This window comes from Dendrobates tinctorius, unplaced genomic scaffold (assembly GCF_039654945.1).
Source record: "Dendrobates tinctorius isolate UK_male_01 unplaced genomic scaffold, ASM3965494v1 ptg000073l, whole genome shotgun sequence".
Classification (NCBI taxonomy): Eukaryota; Metazoa; Chordata; class Amphibia; order Anura; family Dendrobatidae; genus Dendrobates; species Dendrobates tinctorius.
In genome coordinates this window covers 11,995,704-12,013,072 of record NW_027361741.1, presented here as the reverse complement: position 1 = coordinate 12,013,072, position 17,369 = coordinate 11,995,704, and the positions used below count along the sequence as shown (strand labels likewise).

The 17,369-nt window shown below is 46.3% G+C and overlaps 1 protein-coding gene across 6 annotated transcripts in view; it reads right to left on the bottom strand.

Moving 5' to 3' along the window:
* The window catches only part of LOC141096188 (beta-crystallin B3-like), a 368,074-nt gene that overhangs the window by 160,127 nt on the left and 190,578 nt on the right, over positions 1-17,369 (bottom strand). The window contains exon 6 of one of the 6 annotated variants that reach the window (XM_073582656.1): positions 14,077-14,580. The exons of the other annotated variants lie outside the window; for them this stretch is intronic. Coding sequence (XP_073438757.1) covers positions 14,578-14,580 — 3 coding nt within the window. The 3' untranslated portion in view covers positions 14,077-14,577. Of the gene's footprint in view, positions 1-14,076; positions 14,581-17,369 lie in introns of those variants that run through there. 6 annotated transcript variants of the gene reach the window in all.

Here is a 17,369-nt window from a genome sequence, read left to right as displayed (position 1 = left end):
GTCCCACACTAGAGCTCTTTACAACATCACTTCTTGATTGTGGTCGATCACCATACATGTTCCAAGAGGGACTGGAAGAGATATAGTTTAGTGATTCACAAAACTTAGAGCAGCCACGAACACAAGAGGATGATGATGATGGGGAACGACAAATTTTGTCCAAGGAGGATGAAGATGAGACACAATTGCCGATAAGTCAGGTTGTTGTTAAGTCACCTAGTCAAGAGGACCAGGGTGCAGTCAGAGACCCAACCTGGCATAGATGCCTCTCGCCCTGCACCTGTCCTTGCACATTCTGATGCATCATCATCAGACATTTCCAAATCTTTGTCCCAGCACAGCATTCAGCTGTCCCTAACCCAGGGTTTGGAACAAAAGAGCGAGTTTCCAGCCACAGGCTAAACAAGCACACTTCCAGGCTTCTTGCCGTAAAAAAGGTTGCCGTTTAGACTTGTTGATACAGAGAATTTCCACCGACTCATGGCGGCGGCCATTCCTCAGTACTCTGCCCCCAGTCGCCACTTTTTCTTCCAGTGTGGCGTCCCCTCCTTGTACCAGCACATGTCCAGGAACAGCACCTGAGCCCTTACAAACACGGTTACTGTGATTGTCCACTTAATGACAGACACGTGGACAAGCGCATGTGGCCAGGCATGTTACATTTCCCTGACGGCACACTGGGTGAACACTGTGGAGGCTGGAGTTGAATCCCACCCTGGCATGGCATATGTGCTCCCGATGCCGAGGATTGTTCACCCTCCTATCAGGATTCACTTCACATCATACATCAGTTCCTGCACCCTCTTCTGCTCCTTCTCATCCTCCATCTTCTATATGGAATCTCAGAGCACATCATCCAAATCAGACGTAAGCTGGAAGCTCTGCCTCAATGAAGCAGCAACAGGTTCTGCTGAAGCTAATTTGTCTAGGAGACAAACCCCACACTGCAGCAGAGTTACTTAAAGGAATAACAAACCAGACAGATCTGTGGTCGTGTGATAATGGGCGTAACCTGGTGGTGGCCGTGAAGCTTGGTAAGCTCTCACACCTACCATGCTTGGCACACGTGCTCAACTTGGCAGTTCAGTGGTTTCTGAAAACATGGGCATTTGCCAGAGCTTCTGGTCAAGGTATGCCGCACCAGCATCCATTTCTGCAAGTCGGCTATGACTGCCACCACTCTGGCAGTGCTGAAGCAGCGCATGCAAGTGCCAGCTGACCTACTGGTGTGTGGTGTAACCACACGCAGGAATGCCACACTGCACATGCTGGCAAAGCTTTGTGAGCAGCAGAGGCCAGTTGTGGAATACCAGCTTCAACACACCCATCGGTATTCTGGTCAGTCTTTGCACATAACTGAAGAGTGAGCATGGATGTCTGACATTTGTGCGGTTCTCCAGGACTTTGAGAACTGCCCAAAAATGGAGAGTGGCAATGACGCCATCATGAACGCAATTATCCCACTTCTGTGCCTACTTGAACAGTCTCAACGGACAATTAAACATACAGCTTTGCATGTGGACCAGGTGGAGATGGAAGAAGACATGAGACAGGTAGATAATACCCAGCCTAGCCTCATTTACTCAGTGCGTAATGGGTAACAATGAGGACATGAAGGCTGATTAGGATGAAAAGGAACAGGCGCTGTTAACAGAGGCTAGTACCCATACAAGCTTCATCCCGTCCCTCCTACGTGGATGGGCAGAAGGGAGGAATGAGCGGGAAAAGATGTAGGAAGAGGAGGAGAATGAGAGTAGTCATAATGGTGGAGACAGGGAAGTGTTGGCTGTAGGGAGCTTGCTATATATATGGCAGACTTTATGCTGCTTTTCCTGAGTCCCTCACGTTACATTCTACTTGGCCAAAAAAAACAAGAGTATTAGTTGTTCACCCTGCTAGACCCATGCTACAAACAGATTCTTGCATCTCTCCTTCCTGAGGTGGAGAGGTCTACTAAAGTGGTGCTATAGCAGAAGGCCATTGTGGAAAATATGTTGGAAAAATTCCCATCAGACAACACTAGCTGCAGGAGGCAAGCTTCCTTTCAAACCAAGGAGGACAGTCGAGGGAGACACATATCAGAGGCACACTGTCAAAGGCCTCTTGCCAATTTCATTACACCTTCCCAGCATCTATGCCCTAATGACTGGGTATTTTTGACGAGGGAAAAGTTTTTAAAGATGGTCAAGCAATACCAAGCCGACAAAACCAGCTTACTCCCTCATTCCTCTGCAACCTTCAGCTATGAGGTCTCAGAGCTAAACGCACGGCATGAGCTGTCCACACCTATGCCTTGATGTGTTGCGGTCCTGTAGCTAGCATCCTGTCCTGTCTGGGTTTTTAGTGCCACCAAGGGAAGGGGGTCAAAACAGACAGTTGCTTCACCTGCCAACAGAAAGTGCTGACAGGCTCACTTGAATAAAAATTAAAACTTGCATTAGCCCCAAATTTTCCACAGCATCAGATGACAGCAACACAGAGTTTTTAATCTAGAATATTTGAATGAGGTCCGCTAGTTGTTGCCTTCAATGGTCTATGGATGACTGAATTACCCGCCTTAACATTGCTTCATGACTTAGCATTTTGTTCAGAGCCTTTATGAGTATAGGAGCATATCAATTACACTGTCAAAACAACTGTGACACCATTGTTCTCAGCAGCGATCTGGGAATAACAGATGCTTACAGGGTTCTTCCCAATGGTGTCCTCCTTCCATTCAGCACTTTTTTTTTTTTTTATCAATTTCAACATTTTCACTGCGCCCCAGACCTCCTTGTAGGGTCTGCCAGAAAAATGCTTGGACTTCCCATAGGCTCCCATTATACTTGTTACTCGAAACGAGCATCTAATCGTTAGGAATTGCTCGGTTTGAGTAACGAGCATCTATGCATTTCTGTACTCATTCATCTCTAGTGATAACTCATTCTCAGAGTGCATATAAAAACTAACCTGATTTTTATGCCTTTTTTTGCTACAAATACACATACATTTGGACGTACACATACCGTACACACAAATTATTCCGAGTTGATCACATGTAGACATTTGTTGGCCACTAACAAGTATCGCAATCTTGGTGACATTGGGTAAATTAATATTGGACATTACCATCAGAGATCTCAGCAATGTATATACCGTAAGTGTCTTTAACGGCTTACTTTACCAACATGTGCATGCTCCTCTACAATATTTACGCCACGGTCATAGTAGCCATTGAGCATTTTGTGATGCATTACATTTTGCCATACCAGATATGATCACAGTTGCTGGGCAACCAAAGAGTAAAGCAAATGCTTGGTGATATACTTCTGCTACTACATATGGCCATGATGGAAGAGACAATGCTTATTCATCCAGGAAAATAGTACCCTAGCAGAAACAATGTTACCATAAGTCTTTGTGAAGAAGAAATGTTCATTACTTGTTAACCATGTACTAAAATTGGTAAATCACTAGTTTATGTGGTCAATTAGCTACTGACTACACTGCTAAGTGAGAGACCAGATATGCCTTCAGTAATTATATAATGGCTGATCTTCTACCCAAGGCTGGAAAATATTTCATTTTTTAATTTTTATTTTATATCCTCACATGCCAGACCAAACTTCTCACCTTGTGCAGGGATTTAGCGCCTCTCAAATCCTGCTCCTTGCACAACCCCAAAAGAAACATATCAATTATATCTGGAGTTTTGTTTTAATGAAAACCTATCAAAAGGTTTTGCTATGTAATCTGAGAGCAGCATGATGTAGGGAAGAGAGCGTGATTCCAGGGATGTATCACCTACTGGGCTAGCTGCTGTAGTTTAAACTAAAATGTTCAGGAGGAGATGATCACTAGATGACTAGTTGTCTTGTGCCATGTAGTCCTCCTGCTCCCGCCATCCACCACTGATTAGCAGCTTTCTGCAAAAGCACTGTGTACACAAAGCTTTCAGCGGTGTGGGCGGGATATACAGAGCTCAGCATTCTGAGCTCTGCCAAATCTGCAGCAGAGAAAGCATGAATTTCTTCAACAGGCAGCAAGCAGCCCAGTAAGTGACATCGCTAGAATCAGGGTCTCTGCCTCTATATTATTCTTCTCTCAGATTACATAATTAACCTGGTAACAGTTTCCCTTTACTTAAAAAAAACAAAAACCTGCATTCTGATAAATTATGTAAATTCGATACTTCATTAGTATAAAGAACACTAGCCCTTTGTGAGTTCAGAGATGATAATTCTTGGGGTAACCAGCCACTAAAGAACAGCATTCTATCAAGAAACCTCTCGTAGGCATGTCATAGAAAGCACATGTATTAAAAAAATAATTAAATGTTGCTTGATTAGAGTGGCCTAAAGTCTAATAAATAATAGAATACAGGAAAATTCCAGCTTTGAGATGAATTAACAGTTACATTACATGATATATGATTGTACTTGTGACATATGCAAATTTTGGTTCTTTAATTCACAGCAGTTTTGCCATTAGATAGGACTTGGAGAACATGAAAGATTTATTATTCTTCCCGCAGGGGGCTGTTCTAAGGATGTGTATCCGCAAGGTGTTGACAGCTGAGGAAATCATTTTGTATTCTACTTTATGTTGGGTACAGACTAGGAAAGGTTTATAGCTCCCCATAAAATTCATCTTTCTACTTCACATTTTGCTTCCTAAGTAATGCAGAATACTCCACATATATACAGATCGATAGGGAACAGTTTTTATTGCGTCTTAATTAAAAACGCATTTTCATTTTAAATCAAAACCTGCATAGTGACTGTAAGCTCATGGCATGACAGCCTTATATCCAAAGTGTCATCATCGGAGATAGGAAAATGACAACCAATGAATTCACCATTGTAATCCTCACAATAGGTTGTCCATCAACCTCTCCAGGCTACTGAATGGTAAAACTGTAAAATTATATCGAGGAAGTAGCCGAAAAGTTAGTTACAATGGAAGGACTATCCAGATTTGCCATGTAGAAGTCTAAAAATTGAGTCATGAACTGGTCATTAAATAATAAATGGTGACTGGGATATACAGTAACTTAAAGGGAACCTGACATATGATGCCCAATCCACAGGCAGCATGCACCAGATCTTGGCTGCATGCATGGTTTCATCCATGTATGCGACTCAAACGCTGCAGAGTGCGGGGTAAGGTCGCTTTACACTTGCTGACCATCGGCACTAAACGACCAGCGATCATATACTTGTTTGCTGATTAACAGCGATTTTATAGCCTAGGCAGACCAGCGCTTCAGATGGGCAGTGAATGATCAGTAATAGCTCATCCAGGGCGTACAGGGTGCCATTGTTATATAGGATGATGAGATGCCAAGAACGATGATCTTTGGGCAAACCAAAAAATAATTTCAACCAAAAAATGAGCGTTCTGCTCTTTCGTTGGGTGATTGGCAGCCTGTTTAGTAATGCTGAGCAACCATAATTGTACAGTTAAAGGCAGGTTTACACTCTACATGTACTTATTTATCAATTTCATTGTATGATGAAGACACAATTGCACTCATTTCGATCTTGTAAAATAGAGGGCCCCTGTATCCAGTAAGTCATCGTAAAAAATTGTAGAACAGAAACCTTTCTTAAACAAGTAAAAGAGACTAGTATACCTCTTTACTTGAAAAAGGGGCTTGTGAGTGTTGAAACACATTGTACTTTAAGGCTTGTTTAGGAAAAGTTTCCCTTCTACATTCCATGGTGGCTCCTGCAGGATACCAGTGCCCCTTTGTTGTTCAGAATATCTCTTCTCCTAAGTAAAGTGCAGAAGCTGCAGCTTTAGTGTCACGGGTGTGTCAGATGCTACAGAAGGTCTCTGCATTTGGCAAGCAGATGCCTTCTTAATTCTTTTGACTTTTGGACCCAGTGGCAACTTCGCCACAGCTCTAATCGACACACACACGGACCTGGGTGTTTATAGACTCCCAGTCGGCTTCGCTAGCGAGATCGCTGATTTTGTGACACATCAGCGATCTCGCCAGCGAGATCGCTGTGTGTGACGGGGATCAGCGACCGGCCCCCCTGCCGGTTGTCGCTGATTGTGCTCGAGCGGCCTGGGCCGTTTGTCGATCGCTGGTCTCCCGCTGCCCAGCACGCATCGCTGCGTGTGACAGCGAGAGACCAGCGATCAGCGACGCTGGTTGCTAATGTAAACGTCGGGTATCCAGGAGCCGCGGCTCCTGGATACCCGCTGTTTACCTTGGAAACCGGCGTACACGCTGGTTTCCAAGGTAAACGTCGGGTATCCAGGAGTCGCGCGGCTCCTGGATACCTGACGTTAACATTAGAAACCAGCGTCGCTGGTCCTGATCGCTGGGGCTGTCTATGTGACAGCTCACCAGCAATCAGCCTAACGATGTCCCAGCGATCCCATCATATCGGATTGTTGGTGGGATCGCTGGGACATCGTTAAGTGTGACGGGGCCTTAAGGGTCTCCACTAGAGTTGAGCGACTTTTGTTTTTTTAGGGTCGCGTTTCTTTTCGTGGAACCCGACTTTTCCAAAAGTCGGGTCGAGCAAGATCGTCCGATTATAGGGAAAAGTCGGGGTCGTCCCGAAACACGAAACCCAATGTAAGTCAATGGGGAATAAAAGTCGGCAGTGAGAGGAGGACAGGAAACACACCTACAGTGCCCATTTGAATGCCAAAAGCATCAATTCTTCTTACTTAAGCTTGTCAACCTTAATTAACTTCATAATACAAGTTACGCACTGAAAAATGGGGGTTATTTGGCTAAAGTTGTGGGGGGGGGGGGGAGGGCTGGCTGCAGGTTTTCATGTGCCCTGGGCGAAAGAGCGCCCCTTTAACACATACCACAACTCATCATGCTCTGATACGGCAGAGAAATAGCGGTATAGTACAATGAAAAATACCTCACTTTTTATATCTCATGACGAGGCTCATCTATTTCTCCATACAGAATCATTGGTCCCATATAATGTTTGAAACAGTATATGATGAGCTCCACATAATGCTACAGTATATGTTGGTCCCCATGGATGAAGCTCCACTGTCTTATGGGCCCAAATAATGCTCCAAACATAATGGGCCCCATTTCTAATGCTCTAGTGTATAATGGGCCCTGTAAATGCTGCTCCAGTGTCTGATGTCCACCTTTGGAATGTTCCAGTGTATGGTGGGCCCCATCTATCATTCTCCAGAGTATAGTGCTCCCCAAAAATTGCTGTCCCAACATTGAAAACAATCAAATAAGTCTCCTCGCTAGGGAATCCCTGTACTTGTCTGGACAGGTGCTGTAGCTTGCTTAACAGCTCGCCAGCCGTTCTCACGCCCAGTATGGATTGCACGTGATTGCACAAAGGTTAGAAAGGGTACCGTATCCCTGGATAACATGTATGGATAGCGTACACATTCAAAATATATGTCTCAGGAGGCAGGCTCAGACGGTGTCAGGCACAGTATGGATTGCACGTGATTGCACAAAGGTTAGAAAGGGTACCGTATCCCCGGATAACATGTATGGATAGCGTACACATTCAAAATATATGTCTCAGGAGGCAGGCTCAGACGGTGTTAGGCCCAGTATGGATTGCACGTGATTGCACAAAGGTTAGAAAGGGTACCGTATCGCCGGATAACATGTATGGATAGCGTACACATTCAAAATATGTCTCAGGAGGCAGGCTCAGACGGTGTTAGGCCCAGTATGGATCGCACGTGATTGCACAAAGGTTAGAAAGGGTACCGTATCCCCGGATAACATGTATGGATAGCGTACACATTCAAAATATATGTCTCAGGAGGCAGGCTCAGACGGTGTTAGGCCCAGTATGGATTGCACGTGATTGCACAAAGGTTAGAAAGGGTACCGTATCGCCGGATAACATGTATGGATAGCGTACACATTCAAAATATATGTCTCAGGAGGCAGGCTCAGACGGTGTCAGGCACAGTATGGATTTGACGGCCCAGATTACACAGCGGAGGCGCAGGGAGAGGTAAAGATTGCAAATGCTGGGGCCCTGCCCAAGCAAGGGGGGCCCACTCGTGGGCGTCGGTACTGGCACTGGGCCCCTCATAGTACAGCGGTGTGTCTGACGGCGGGTGTGCACCACCACCGTCAGAGACACTTGATTGCACTATGAGGGACCCTGTGCCAGTGCCCGCGCCCAAGAGTCGGCCTACCCACCTGTCCAGGGCAACGGCACTCGCACGGTGTCGTGCGGTAGGTGGTGACCCCGGCCATGGGGGGGGAGAGGCAGCACAGTTAGGGAGTTTTAGAAAGTGGCATATGTTGATGTTGGACATTCAGCTGATGCAAAAGGCGAAATAGGTGAAGTACCAGGAAGAGGTGGACCAAAGCAAGCCATTTTTCTGTCACCCTATGTGTCATCAGGGGAAGGTGGGACAAAATCCTTGGAAACCCATGCGTGGTTCATTTTAATGAAGGTTAGATCATCCACATTTTGGGTTGACAGACGGGTCCTTTTTTCTGTCAGGATTGATCCAGCTGCACTGAAGACTCTTTCCGATAGCACACTTGCAGCTGGGCAAGCGAGCTCCTGTAAGGCATATTGGGCCAATTCAGGCCAGGTGTCCAGTTTAGCGGCCCAATAGTCAAAGGGGAATGACCTGTGTGGGAGAACATCGATATGGGAGGAAAAGTAGTTTGTAACCATAGTTGACAACTGCTGTCTCCTGTCACTTTCCATCGATGCAGTATTACCAGTTGTGTGAGCGGTATTTGAAAAATCAGTCCACAACATTGTCATGAAACCCCTGTCTCCAACGCCACTTCTGCTGTGTGCACCACGAACACCTCTGCCAAGCTGCCCCCGGCCCGTATGGCTCGTGTGAGAACCATCACCGCTGCTGTGTGCTGGGAATGCCTCAAGCAACCGATTTACCAGAGTTGCTTGTTTATTAGCCAATATTAGGTCAAGGTTCTTCTGTGGCATGATGTTTTGTAATTTGCCTTTATAGCGTGGATCCAGGATGCTGGCCAACCAGTAGTCGTCATCGTTCATCATTTTGGCAATGCGGGGGTCCCTTTTTAGGATCCGCAAGGCATAATCTGACATGTGGGCCAATGTTCCCGGTGTCAATGATGCACTGCGAGTGCTGGGTGGAGGAGCACTTTCTGGCAAATCCACATCCCTCCAGTCACGCACAAACCCTGTACCAGACCTTGCCACGCCAACATTTTCACTTGCCCCACGAGATGCATCCTCCTCCCCTAAGTAATCATCCCCATCATCCTCCTCCTCCTCCTCTTCTTCCTCCACCTCGTCCAGGAGAGGTCCCTGAGCAGACAATGGCTGAATGTCATCAAGGATTCCCTCCTCCTCTTCCTCCTCATCAACATTGGCTGCAGACGCCTGCTCCTTAAGGTGCGTCAAAGTTTGCATGAGCAGACGCATAAGTGGGATGCTCATGCTTAGGATGGCGTCGTCTGCGCTTACCAGCCGTGTGCATTCCTCAAAACACTGAAGGACTTTACAAAGGTCTTTCAGCTTCGACCACTGCACGCCTGTCAACTCCATGTCTGCTCTCAAAGTGCCTGGCCGTAGATCCTCCCACAAATGCATTATGGCCTGCCACTGCTCGCACAGCCGCTCCACCATGTGCAGGGTGGAGTTCCACCTTGTTGCAATGTCGATAATGAGGCGGTGATTGGGAAGGTGGAGCAATCGCTGCAGCTTCTGCATACGAACGGAGTGTACAGGCGACCGGCGGATGTGCGCGCACAGTCTTCGCACCTTCTGGAGCAGGGCTGTTAACTCTGGATAATATTTGAGGAAGCACTGCACCACCAGGTTCAAGGTGTGAGCCAAGCAAGGTACGTGGCTGAGTTTTGAAAGGGCTATGGCTGCCACAAAATTACGGCCGTTATCACTAACTACCTTGCCTGCCTCAAGATGTACACTGCCCAGCCATGACTCAGTTTGTCGCTTCAAGTACTCGGCCAGCACCTCGGCGGTGTGTCTGTCGCCCAAACACATAATCTGCAACACAGCCTGCTGACGCTTTCCACTAGCTGCTCGATAGGGGGACACATCGTGTGCAACAGTGGCAGCTGCAGATGGAGTGCTCGTACGACTGCGCTCTGTGGACGAGCTTTCGCTTCTGGAGGAGGAGGAGGAGGAGGAGGGTGGAACGCCTACAGCCAACTGTTTCCTATACCGTGGGCTAGGCAGCACTGTCCCACCACCGCTGTCCCCTGTGGACCCTGCATCCACCACATTAACCCAGTGCGCAGTGATGGACACGTAACGGCCCCGGCCATGCCGACTGGACCATGCATCAGTTGTGAGGTGCACCTTTCCGCTCACTGACTGCTTGAGTGCATGGACAATGCGGTCTTTCACATGATGGTGGAGGGCTGGGATGGCTTTGCGAGAGAAGAAGTGGCGACTGGGTAGGTCTTAGCGTGGTACTGCATAGGCCATGAGTTTGCGGAAAGCTGTGCTTTCCACCAACCGAAAGGGCATCATCTCAAACGAGATTAGTTTGGCAATGTGGGCGTTCAAACCCAGTGTACGCGGATGAGAGACTGAGTACTTTCTTGACCTACTCATAGTGTCTGGGAGGGTGAGCTGGACTTGAGAGCTGCATATGGTGGAAGCAGCGGTGGACAGGGCGGACTGAGAGAGGGTTGATGATGGTGATGGAGTTGGTGTTCTTTCTGATGGCCTAGAATCAGTCTTTCGTTGATATAACAGTGGGATTCCCTGACTGCTGTGGTCTTGCAACGACACCTCAACATTTGCTGCTGTGCTAACCGGTGGGCTTACAGTGGGGGAAACAATGTAGCGTTGCTGACTACCTTCGTTGTGATCAGTTGCACATGTGGCACTTGAGGTTTGGTGTTGTGTCCACGCTTGCAAGTGCATGCTGGTTAAATGTCTAAGCATGCAACTGGTATTCAAATTTTTCAGATTTTTCCCTCGGCTAAAGGTCTTTGCGCACTTCTTACAGATAACCTTGGCCTGATCATGAGGATTTTGTTCAAAAAAGTGCCACACTGCACTCTTCCTACTTTGGCAGACATTTTGCGGCCTAGCACGCTGTGATCTTTTGACCCTCTGGACAAGCTGTCCAGCAACTCTTTTGATGTTTGGAACCTGTCATTGGAGTGCTCCGGGCCTGCCAGATAACAGCTGTTGCGATGTCGATGTCTGCTGTGGATGCTCCTCATCTGAGCTATTGGAAGCAGCACCCTCTTCCCCCAATGGATGCCAATCTGGGTCAACAACTGGGTCATCCATCACCTCCTCTTCTATGTCATGTGCACCTTTCTCTGTGTCACCATGTATGGTGGTATAGTGTGCGGGAAGGGGCACCTGAGTCTCATCAGGGTCAAAATCTGGCTCTGTACACTGCGAGGACAATGTAGTGCTCTGAGTTAATGTACCAGCAGAATCATCCATCAGCGGCTGTGCATCAGTGCACTCCATGTCAGATTCATCTTGGCCTGGGTAATTCACCATTTCACTTGATAATCCAGGCATGGTATGTGAAAACAGCTCCATGGAGTAATCAGTAGTATGGCCTGCGTCATCCTTCAATCTTGGTTGGGGTGAAGGACACAAGGAAAGGTGTGGTTCATGAACATGAGCCTCCAATGACGACTCAGTGCTTTTACTTTTTACAACTGAAGAAGAGGAGGCGATAGAGCTGGAGGCTGAGTCAGCAATGTAAGACAAAACTTTTTCCTGATGCTCTGCCTTTAAAAGCGGTTTGCCAACTCCTAGAAAACTAAGCGTTCTAGGCCTTATGTAGACAGACGATGATGCAGGGTCAGCACCTCCTGCATTCGGTCCTATTTTGCTCTTGCCACTACCATCAGATCCACCACCAACACCATCATTACCAGCTGCCAACCCCCGCCCAATTCCACGGCCTCTTCCACCAGCCTTCCTCATTTTTGGTAGAAATGTAGACAAAATCCAACAAACTATATAGTAATGTAAAACAAGGTACAAGGTGTCTATAGGACAGGGGAGATTTAGAATTTCTGCACACACTTGTGGACAGTGGACACTTTTGGATTGTGTGAGGCCCACTGATATCTGAGCGCTATGTGACAGGCTCGATGGCACAGCTGCCTGTGACCAAAGTGACGAGAGGATAATGGAGATTTTGAATCTCTGCGCACACTTTTGGACACTGGACACTTGTGGATTGTGTGAGGCCCACTGATATCTGAGCGCTATGTGACAGGCTCGATGGCACAGCTGCCTGTGACCAAAGTGACGAGAGGATAATGGAGATTTTGAATCTCTGCGCACACTTTTGGACACTGGACACTTGTGGATTGTGTGAGGCCCACTGATATCTGAGCGCTATGTGACACGCTCGATGGCACAGCTGCCTGTGACCAAAGTGACGAGAGGATAATGGAGATTTTGAATCTCTGCGCACACTTTTGGACACTGGACACTTGTGGATTGTGTGAGGCCCACTGATATCTGAGCGCTATGTGACACGCTCGATGGCACAGCTGCCTGTGACCAAAGTGACGAGAGGATAATAGAGATTTTGAATCTCTGCGCACACTTTTGGACACTGGACACTTGTGGATTGTGTGAGGCCCACTGATATCTGAGCGCTATGTGACACGCTCCATGGCACAGCTGCCTGTGACCAAAGTGACGAGAGGATAATGGAGATTTTGAATCTCTGCGCACACTTTTGGACACTGGACACTTGTGGATTGTGTGAGGCCCACTGATATCTGAGCGCTATGTGACACGCTCGATGGCACAGCTGCCTGTGACCAAAGTGACGAGAGGATAATGGAGATTTTGAATCTCTGCGCACACTTTTGGACACTGGACACTTGTGGATTGTGTGAGGCCCACTGATATCTGAGCGCTATGTGACACGCTCGATGGCACAGCTGCCTGTGACCAAAGTGACGAGAGGATAATGGAGATTTTGAATCTCTGCGCACACTTTTGGACACTGGACACTTGTGGATTGTGTGAGGCCCACTGATATCTGAGCGCTATGTGACAGGCTCGATGGCATAGCTGCCTGTGACCAAAGTGACGAGAGGATAATGGAGATTTTGAATCTCTGCGCACACTTTTGGACACTGGACACTTGTGGATTGTGTGAGGCCCACTGATATCTGAGCGCTATGTGACAGGCTCGATGGCACAGCTGCCTGTGACCAAAGTGACGAGAGGATAATGGAGATTTTGAATCTCTGCGCACACTTTTGGACACTGGACACTTGTGGATTGTGTGAGGCCCACTGATATCTGAGCGCTATGTGACACGCTCGATGGCACAGCTGCCTGTGACCAAAGTGACGAGAGGATAATGGAGATTTTGAATCTCTGCGCACACTTTTGGACACTGGACACTTGTGGATTGTGTGAGGCCCACTGATATCTGAGCGCTATGTGACAGGCTCGATGGCACAGCTGTGACAAAAGTGACTAGAGGATAAGGGAGATTGGATTGCTTTTAAAAAAACAGTTTGCGGAGCAGTGGGTAAACAGCAATGCCAGCGTGTCAGGAAGCCTTAAAAGGCAGCCCAACAACCAACACCACTGATACACCACAATATAGCCTCCCCTTGCACTGCACACACAGTGACTTGTGTGTTGTGCAGGCCAAATCGCTAGCAGCAGAAGCAGTTTTTTTGTCTTCTTCCCTGCCCAACGCTCTCCCTACAGAATCAGCAGCAACCTCTCCCTATACTAAGATCGGCAGAAGTAAGATGGCGGTCGGCGTGCACGCCCTTTTATACCCCCTGTGACGCCCACCAAAGCAAGCCAATCACTTGCATGCCCTTCTGAAAGATGGTGGTGACCCGTGCCTAGGTCATCACGTTGCCCACAGTGTCCGTGGATCTTGATTGGCTGAAAAAGAGCGCAAAACAAACTTTTGAAACGCGACTTTGGCGCGTAAGTCGCCGACCTCATCCTAGGGTCGGGTTTCGTTTCATGAAACCCGACTTTGCCAAAAGTCGGCGACTTTTGAATTTTTTCGACCCGTTTCGCTCAACTCTAGTCTCTACTCCCCCTTTCCCTCTTCCCATTGTGTTGCACTTAGCCTTTCCACACTGCGCGTGACAATTAGGAAGGACACTGGCTGCAGTTTTATCCAGTTATGTTTTTATTGGAGTTGAACCACAAGCGCACACCCTATAAAAGGGGAGCTAAGCATTTTGGCTTCTTTTGCTGATTGTTGATCTTGCATTTCATATGAGCGCCTTTTTTCTCTGGTTTCTCTTTTTACCATTGGTGTATTTATTTAGCAACACTATTAATTGTAAATTGTTCAGTATTACTCGTATGTTCCTGTAAAATGTTTTACCTGAAAAATTATTTTTTTTACAGCACTGTCACAAAGGAGCCCACAGTAAGTTCTCTGTATCACATTTGTCTCAATTATACTAATGATGACCCATCCATGTCCACGTAACACAAACTTGCACAGCCAACAGTAAATTTGCAAATGTAATTTTCGGTCACAGAAGATGATGTGGTTTCTCAGTTCTTCTTTACATGTATAATGAGAACTTTGTTTAGTAAGAAATGTGTCCATTAAGGTGAATGCTCAAATGTGTATCTGGAAGCAGAACAGATAAATGTTGACTTACTGAAAGAGAAAAACAGAACATCATGAATCATGTTCATAAAAATTCTCCCGTGCCAAGGAATTTATAGCACAAACTTCGATAATATGCTGGTATCATAATACGTTTAGTGCAGTTTTTAAAATACTGTATGAAATGGCAACGCAAAACAGATAAAAAGTAATCCAGCTGGTCCATGCCCATCCCTATAGCTGGAAGGACTGTGAAAAAGTCATATGTTGCTCTGATCTGCTAATGCTTCTTACCGAGGCGTTTACCATTGACATGCCTGCCATATTTCTAAAATCTACTTCATTAACACAAATGTATATAATGGATGAGGACAGCTGCCTATCATAAATGTTTTCTTGAACAATAATAACTAATGTAGACACAAGGATTCTCTACACAAAATTTAGACTTTTTCAATAATAGATCTACAAATTCAAATTACGGAAATCGTTTTGCAATGTACTTTATCGTAATTGAAAGATTTGCAAAACCTAGGGTTGGGCGTTTACACCACTCAAATTAAGGCAGTCAAGAACTGCCAACCAGCTACTTGTTTGTGGATCGAAGGTAGTTTAATAGACTGTTTAGACAGGAAGACCACATTTCCTATGCACATCGAGCGATCAGTAAGAGATCGTTCTGTGCGCATCGGTTGCCATTCTTCTTCAAGTGTTGTTTATACAGGACGATGCTGCAGAGAACAAGAATTTTTAAGTCAGCTTAAAATGATTTCACCTAATGAACAAGCAAAACGCTCATTTGTTGGGTAATTAGCGGCCTGGTTACACTGTCCGATTATCGCGGAATGAGCATTCCTAGGAAAGTTCAAGCACAATAGTCAGCAGGCCTGTAGAGTCTATTTTGGTGGAGTCATAGTTGGTATAAAATGGTCCAACTCCAACTCCTAAAATAGATAATAAATTGGGTACAGTAGTACAATGCAGGATGTGCTATAAATGTTTTCATAAAAATTTGGGAAAGTTCTGAAATGTCCTATAAATGTTAATTCAGTTTCTGATCTAAGGATCTCAGCTTTTAGTTCAGATGAATCTGTGCTGCACTTTATGTACATGCTCAGTAGTGAGGCAGTGCTGTGGAGTCATAGCTGAGATGAATCTGTGCTGCACTTTATGTATATGCTCAGTAGTGACCAGTGCTGTGGGGTCATAGCCGAGATGAATCTGTGCTGCACTTTATGTACATGCTCAGTAGTGAGGCAGTGCTGTGGAGTCGTAGCTGAGATGAATCTGTGCTGCACTTTATGCACATGCTCAGTAGTGAGACAGTGCTGTGGGTCGGGAGTCAGGGAAATTGAGGAGTTGGCGGATTGGCTTATCAACTCAACAGCCCTGATAGATTAATGCTGGATTTACACTTGCTAACCATCTGTCATATTTGTAAAATTTCTTTCTGGATGGCAGAAGATGTGGTCACTTATTGAGCTCACTAGATATGCACGCCCACTGCAATCTTTCTGCTCAGATACATGTGGCTACTACTGGTGGAACAATGGCCAAATAAGGAACAGGATTTCTCATTCCTAGCTCTGGTTGTGTGCGAGAAAATAATGCAAGATTGATTTTACCAGTTTAGTCACCTCATATTTGATTCTGGCTTCCAGTATCACCATCTGCTGAAGACAATCAAATTTACCTCTTTGGCCCAGAGGTCACTTGTCTCCTGTCCTGAATCTCACACCATCACTCATAGCCTCCTCCTCATTGTGCTTTCTAAAGCTCAATACAGACAAAACTTAACTTAATCTTCCCTCTATCTCACCCTACCTGATCTATCTCAATAAATGCCATCACACTTTACCTTGTATTTCAAGCCCAATGCCTGGAAGTTACCACTTCCTGCCGCATCCACCTCAAAAACAATTCAAGAATTTGTCATTCCTACACCCCAAAGCCACTAAAATGTTAGTGCATGCCCTCATCATCTTCTGCCTCAACTACTGTAATATCCTCTTCTCTGGCCTCACAACTAACACACTTGCACCTCTCTAGTCCATCCTTAACTCAGCAGACTAATTCACCTCTCAATTTGCTACTCCTATGCTTCTCCCCTTTTAATCCCTTCACTGGCATCCAATTCCCCAAAGAGTCCAGTTTAAAACAACTAAGAAAAATTAGGCTGACCATAATCTGTCTCCTCCATACATCTCCAAAATAATCTCTTGATAGTTTCCTAAATGTAATCTCTGGTCCTCACTAGAGTTGAGCGAATATCTTTGGTTCCCCGCTTATTCGGCAAGCTATATAAAGCGCTTGCCAGATAAGCTACATCGGGAACCCGAATTCCTGGATCGCACCAGCTGAACAGCTGATCGCCGCCGCAGCTGCATGTGTCACGGCTGTCTCACTCTCACAGCACATGCATGGAGAGCCTGTGTGTTGGGCTCTCCATGCATGTCCTTTGACAGTGACACAGCCGCAAAACATGCGGCTGCAGCAGAGATCAGCTGTTCAGCCGGCACGATCCAGGAAGCCAGGGTCCAGCTGCAGATTATTCGGCAAGCGCTATAGCTTGCCGAAAAAGCGGGAAAGAGATATTCGTTCAACTCTAGTCCTCACAAAACATCTGTTCTTTTTTGCTCTCATATGCTCTTCACCAAACTGTTAAGAGATTTTTACTGAGCATCCCCCATCCTCAAACTCCGTGACTCAAAATGTCCCACTATCTCTAACATTTGGAACCTTCAGATGCATCCTGAATGCCCATCTCTTCAGGAAAGCATATAGCCTGCTATACATCCTTCCTCTCCCTACCCCTCCACACCCCAACCTACTGCCTTCTT